This window comes from Aspergillus pseudonomiae, assembly GCF_009193645.1.
Source record: "Aspergillus pseudonomiae strain CBS 119388 unplaced genomic scaffold BDV37scaffold_45, whole genome shotgun sequence".
NCBI lineage: Eukaryota > Fungi > Ascomycota > Eurotiomycetes > Eurotiales > Aspergillaceae > Aspergillus > Aspergillus pseudonomiae.
The window spans coordinates 246,158-252,956 of record NW_022476037.1 but is presented as its reverse complement, the minus strand read 5'-3'; the positions used below and the strand labels follow the sequence as shown (position 1 = coordinate 252,956).

At 48.4% G+C, this 6,799-nt stretch overlaps 1 protein-coding gene across 1 annotated transcript; it reads right to left on the bottom strand.

Annotated features, from left to right (window-relative positions):
* Positions 1-3,885: 3,885 nt before the first annotated feature.
* On the bottom strand, positions 3,886-4,827 carry BDV37DRAFT_251634 (uncharacterized protein). Its single transcript, XM_032082331.1, has one exon. It carries the CDS (start codon positions 4,767-4,769, stop codon positions 3,975-3,977), a length of 795 nt encoding a protein of 264 aa, XP_031940292.1. The 5' UTR covers positions 4,770-4,827; the 3' UTR covers positions 3,886-3,974.
* Between the last annotated feature and the right edge of the window lie 1,972 nt (positions 4,828-6,799).

Below are 6,799 nucleotides of genomic sequence, written 5' to 3'. Positions count from 1 at the left end.
AAAAAAAAAGGAAAAAAAGACAGAGACCCTAGTAAAATGACCCGCTCCATTGGAATGAACCCATCAACAAGATGGAACCACTAGAAGTATCCCCGAAACAATGCCCCGTTCGGTCTCCCGATTGGCCGGGGAAGCTATTGAACCCAACAGACACGCTGCTGAACATTAGGATCGCCCTAAGATTCCGTTTTGTGGCTTAAGTCTAGTCTCTCTCAGTGAATTTTGAGGCCATTTCTCCTTTCTTCGGTTGCTGTGTAGCGGACTATCGGAATCCAGACGTCCAGTCCTGATTGGCTTCGTAACTCTCCGATCGTTCACGCGGATGGATCCCCGTCTAGCCTGGAAAAAGTACGTACTTTTGTCCTTCCTCTGATTGAGGGACATCCGGGAATTGGGCACCGATCCGTCATGGGGGTTGGTCCATGGCAATATGTTTGTTATCTTCCTGGTGACTATGAACAAGGTTTTCTCTTAGAGACAGAGGAGCAGGGAACATCAAAACGCAAGTTAGATGAGAAACCTCCTTTCTGGGCTTAGAAGGCGTCCACAGATAAAGCAATTGCTGCTCTTCTGGCACGAAAGACAAGTTCTATACCACAGGGGTTCATCCACGAGCATGGCATATTGACTTGCATCTCATTTTCAGCCGCGGTCAATCACTGCATTCTTGCATTTTTCGATCGGAATTCCAAGGCATTACTGCAAACGGAAAATGGGTGGAATGACGTCAGGAATCATAACTAGTCTCGATACTAGTCTCGTAGCATCGACTATCAGAGTAGTAGTCCCGCAATGGTGGGCTTCGGGGAACCATCACCCACTTCCGCGATCTGGCACGATCCATCAGCTAAAATGACCCAATGTTTCGCTGCTGCATTAGTGTCCTACAATTTGCAAAGAGACGACGGTACATACCCCTCGTGGTGGGTTACTTTCTTTCGTGTTCCCTCTGCCTTCGACTCCATCGCTCTCTCGCTTGCCTGACTAGGATTAGTTAGGGTTCGACCCTGAGGAGACCCCCGATCCCTCCTTCATGGCAGTATAACCTTTCCATGCACAGCCGTAATATCCTCCATGTCCATTTAAACTACATGGAAATGAGTTTATAGTGGAGTCCTGGTTGGCTCGACGATCGCCATTGGTACCGAATCCCATCCTTTTCACCGCCACTTTAACCAACCGATGTCAGCTGGCTTTTCACCGCTATGCCCTCGTACAGGAAGTTGGATCCTATCAAGCGCCCTGACGATAGCCGCCCTTTCCGACGGTTTAATATCAGGTACCCAGAGTCTGGAGATCTTCCAGTCGTTCCTATTGCTCGACCTTTGTTGGTGATGCAGGGGATCATATGACAGGCTGCTTGGATCCCAATCATTCATGCTTGTAAGGACATACCATCTCACCGGCACCATCGTCCAGCAAAGCAGTCTCAGCGTCGCACAAGCAGGCTGAACCGTTACTCGGTTCCTCTCACCGCCACTGATGCTTGCTCCCGATGCGTTCGCAGCTTGGCTTTTCTACGTTTCTTTTGCCTTTGTTTCTCGATCATCAGTGCATGACGACCCCTAGCCGTTACGCCCCTCCGTCACGACAGCCTTCCAACCCCACTGCCAACGCTGATTATCGCTACAATTAAATGGTCTATCAAGCATGGCTGTCAGATGATTCACGGGTACTGCATTAAAACACAGCTACAAATCACACGGGCACCTCTAGAGCTCTTCTTCACACTGGACACACGTACGGACCATGCGAAACAATATCCCTGTAGGGCGATGCCTAAAGTACGACTCAACTCTGCTAATCTCACCAGGGTGGATTGCGACGAAAAGATTCATATAAAGCGGCTATTAAGTGTGTCACAAGCGCGGACCAACTTCCGAATATCAATACGACATAACTACATCGCTTCATGGGTATAGGCCCAAATGGACGCCAAATCAGCCGATGTTTCAGCGCATTCCATGGGCGAACCTCAGCCGCGGACAGGCAGCCATGACATCAACATTGTAAATACGCCTCTTATATTATATCACGCGTGGCCCATGGATTAGGCAACTGACACTAGCATCATCTATGCCCGACTGTATGCAGACAATCCAGAAGCGTCTTTTTTTTTTTTTCAGGCGGATGCTACGCGGACAGCGCCAGCTCTGAGCTAGTGGTCTGTCTCACTTTACCGCAGACTAAGCCATGCTCCGGGTAGGATTTCTAAACACGGTTACGTCGACATAGCAATGATGTCGCCGGTAATGTGTTATCCGAATGATCAACATGGCTTGTCGTTGGCGTACATATTGCCGGCGATACGCTCCGATATCCCTACGTTCTTTACAGCAACAGACTTGACACACGCTGACAATTTGGGTGGATTCCCGGCCTTGGTTAATCTGGTAACCTTTCTCGACGCAACTAATAAGCATCTGGCATAAGAAAAAAAGCCACCCTGCAACTGCGGTGAATCATTTGTATGTTGGCAAAGCGATCATCCGCGGTTTGGTGCCAGGCGTATTTTGCTTCCCCGGATCGCGATCTATATAGTCAAGAATTCGATCCGACGAAGGATCGGCCTGCTAGGGTGCCTAATCACCCGTAACGGAAATTGAATTGTATCCCGGGTCTTGCAGGCCTTCAAAGCATATGGAGCATTTTTGTAGCTGAAGAACAGCCCTTATCCTGGCTCCCTTGCAGTGATCTGCCTGAAAGCTAGGTTCTGCTCTGCATAAGCTCTCGTAGTATCTTTCCGTTGCTGAATTCCAAAAGATGCCAAACAGCACCGACAGGCGGACCACCTGGTCTCTGATGCTGAAGCAAGGAGTAAAGCGGATACGCAAGTCGACAGATAGTCTATCCAGTCGACTACCTCGTCACGGCCCCACAAGCTGCTCAGTATCTGTACAGAGTAGTTACTAGCATCATCGCCTCAGTAGACTCCACTCCCACAATGGTCATCGGCAGTTCTCCGGAGAATTGACGTCATGGCGTGATGGCTATTGGGATACTACTTGATGGCCTCTAACCAATCCAGGTAAAACAGCCAATTATTGAAGATCGCGTAGACGCACGCCCATTTTATATCGCGTTGTATCGCGCGAGAAACGTCTGTTAGGTGGTCAGAAGACTGACCATCGCAAAGGGTGTATCCACGAATCCCATCACCTTAATCTAACCCTTGACTCAGGTCGCTTCGAGCCATATGCCGGGATTAGCTGGCGATTGTTCTTCTCTGTAGCAGATAACTCTTTATAAGAAAGTACAATTGCCCCGCCGAAGCAAAGCGGGGAACCACCATCGTGAACTAACATGGCACAGACCCATACAGTCTAGACTGGCCCGACTGCCTATTGGTTGTCGTTCTCTGCAACGTCCCAGCCGATAACGTGGGAGTGATTTAGCGTACAATTTAGATAGCCGATTGGATTCGGGACTGACTCGATACGCTCGTCAACAGTCGATGATCCCTCCCGTTCCCCCGAGACACAACGCATTGGGCTCGGAGGAATATCCTCCGGGAGAAGTAGATGATGGAGAGGAGGAAATGCATATGTCGTTGCATCCACGCTTTGCGATTGGCCATAGGTCGTGTGGGGACTTGGGTGGTGCTGTTGGATGATTGATGTCATTCAGGTAAGTATGGCCAATGTGACCTTGAGGGCTCAGTACTGACCTCTAGGATAGAAGTGATAGCCCCTTGTTCTACTAGGTGCACATGACGGTACAGATGGCAATAACACAATGGTGGAAACGACTATTTCCCGGATACTATTATTGTGTGGTAACTAAATTATATTAAAAGACGTATAGGCACGTCATCTGGATAAGAGGAGGATGGAAATATCAGTCAGACTAATCACATATTGACCATTACGAACCATATTAGGAAAAGGAACACCCCATAGCTCCATCCCAGTAACCTGAAAAACAAGGAAAGAAAAGAAAAAAGGGTAAGAGACACAAAAATCCCTAATACAACCTCAAACCAACAACTCCATAGGAATTTTCTCCGTATGCTCCAAACGCTCCCACCAATCCTCTTCAAAAAGCTCCATCTCCTCTGTCCTCTCGATATCCCACCACGGATGAGGGATCATCCTCCTGGGTAACTGCCTGTCGGACGGAATCTCCAAGAGTAAAAGTCCAGCGGGAATATCGCCCTCGTCAGTATTTAGCCGCAGGCGTTCGTCGAGATTCTGCAGCTGCGAGGCATATGAATCGAAAATATTCTTCAGTCGCGATATCCCCTCGGGCGTGCCTTTGATCTCAAACGCAACCTCCTTCAAGTTCGGACACTCAGACAACATCCCCAAAACACCCTCGATGGTAGCTTCCGGGTCGTCCTCCCCGAGCCCAAACTCCTCGAGCACATCCCACTCGAACCCGAGAGTCAAATGATGGATGTGTAACTTGGGGTCGAAGCCCTCGTCTGGATCGCAGTGCCGATCATTCATGTACACCAGCAGCTCAGCCAGGTATGGGGCATTCCACACCTGGAAGTGGTTCTTCTCATAGTAGGTTTCCAGCGCTTCCTTGGTGACGGCGCTGTCGCGTGTGATATATTTCTGGCAGAGGAGGATGGCATCGCCGAGGACGGCGTCCCGGACATCTGTATCCGGCATGATGAGGAAGGTATCGGTTGTCAGGAGCTGGTCGAAGATTTCCTCGCGAAAGATGGGCGGGATGGATAGGAAATGAGCGTAGGAGGAGAACCCGGTGTGCTGTCGGAAGAAATTGTCCAGGCGTAGTCGGAGCTCTTGTTCGAAGTTCAGCATGGTTGCTGATGCAGGTGGACTGCTGAGAGACTTCTGAGAGATTGATGGCTGCAGTAGGACAAGGGGCGGTGAGCTTTTGTTTGGTGGAATGTCCTTTTTTCTTCTGTGGTTTGGACCGGGTGGTTGTTTCTTACTTATAGCTTTCGGATGCGGTGGTCCCTGGTCTATGTTGGAAGCATTATATCAACGGCATTAAGCTATTTGTCGGTCGTGACAAAAGAGATCGAACTGTCAAGTGAGGGGTAAGCCCAGTGGGGTAAACGAGAGGCGTTTGCTTTGTCCTTTTAATGGCTGCTACGGTGCCGCGGCGCTTAAGAAGGGCGTCAAAACTAGGGTTATCATGCTGAGAGAAATGGTCATGGATGACGGATTCGGAAGGGCAACTGCATGGATGTCGATTGACAACCAACCTCTATAACACATCGCGCTAAAAAGGAAGACAGAAGACGAAGTGATAGAGAGTGTAAGTTCTGTGGTGTCGTACGATAGGATTCCTGTCCACTATAATCCGCACTAAACGCACCGACCTCGCTGACCATTATTCCCTTGCAATATTACTGCAGCTATAACCACATGCTGCTCGAACAATCTCCCTATGCCAGGCACCTACGCGCTAGAGGTGCAAACAAAGAAGTAAGGGCGCTCACAGGTCTCAGGACAAGACTAGGTGTTTCTAAGGACAATGCGCGATATGGTATAACCAAGGTCAGCTGCTTACATGCTCGAAGACGTGATAATCATATCGCACGAGGTATTTTTAAGCATTGTGGATACGCTGGCTAGTCGCAAAGCGAGGCGCTGCACCCACATAAATCGGAATACTGTACCCATAACAAGCTCCATCTTAGCCGCTGGGGAAGCACATTTCGTCTAAAAGCGGGGAAACAACTGGGACCTAACTTTTCATTTTCGTGCTAAAGGAAAAAGAAAAAGGCTTGCAGCTTGTGGCCCACTTGGGGTGAACTGAATGGCTCGTTTAGCGGCACTACCATATTCAGCGCTTAGCACGGCCAATCATCAGTTATAAAAGGAACCAAGGGACAGAAGTCCAGGGGTTTAGACCCAATTTAGACACTAATAAGTTCACTATCTCATGTGGAGGAACTGAGCCGATTCAGTTAATAACCCTAAGTGTGGTTCAATCGACTAAAGAACCCTAAGACAATAGTCAGGTGATCTTCGCCACTCTTGACCAAATGAGTATATCTGTGCATCTCAGCCACTCTATAGTATCTTTGTGAGCAATTAAATATCTCTCTCTTTGTGTGTTCTACTCCATATGCAATTAAAATGGATTAACATCTAGAACCAAATGTTCTTCTTCTTCCGATATGACGAGATCGGGATGGTTAGTCTCTATCAAACCTCTAATAGACCCGGTAAGCGAGCGCTCAATGCTTTGATGCATTCACTACACCCTATGCTTCGATTTGCATTCAAGAATACCTCAGGATAGCCTATTGTAGAGTCACTGAGTACATATTGGAAGGATTCACACCAGATTCAGGATTTCAACTGAAGGAAGTCTTGCATGGTCATGTGAGCAATATTGCATCTTTCAACAGAAACTATTGATCACTAGTCTGGCAAAAGAAAAGATCCGAATCGGAGCTCCCTAGTGCAATGAAGATACGCCCCACTTGGTTTGCTTATAACGGGATGATGTGTTAAATCAGTTACGGCCGGTGCATCAACAATCGTTCTATGCATATTTCCATTGCCCCCACCTCTACTACTTATGCCCGATGGTAATCTATCGACTGTTGCAGTACTTTTGGTTCTATTCAGGGGCTCTCGCGGAAGTGATATGTCTGGCACACCCATCACATGCAAGGGGTTATGTGGTTCGGAGGATCCCCATCTCTATCATCATCTGCCAAATATGTGAACAGTTTGCCGTTCCATGTTGATCCTCAGCTAATGGTAAAGCTACAATATTGACTACTTCGGCGGCAGTGGAAGTGAAAAGAAGGAGAGATGGTGTCAATATTGAACCTGGATCCAGCCGTCGACCCTTCTGACCGCGTTGC

Excerpts from the sequence above, each read along its gene's own strand:
- BDV37DRAFT_251634 (XM_032082331.1), bottom strand. The coding sequence starts at position 4,769 with ATGCTGAACTTCGAACAAGAGCTCCGACTACGCCTGGACAATTTCTTC.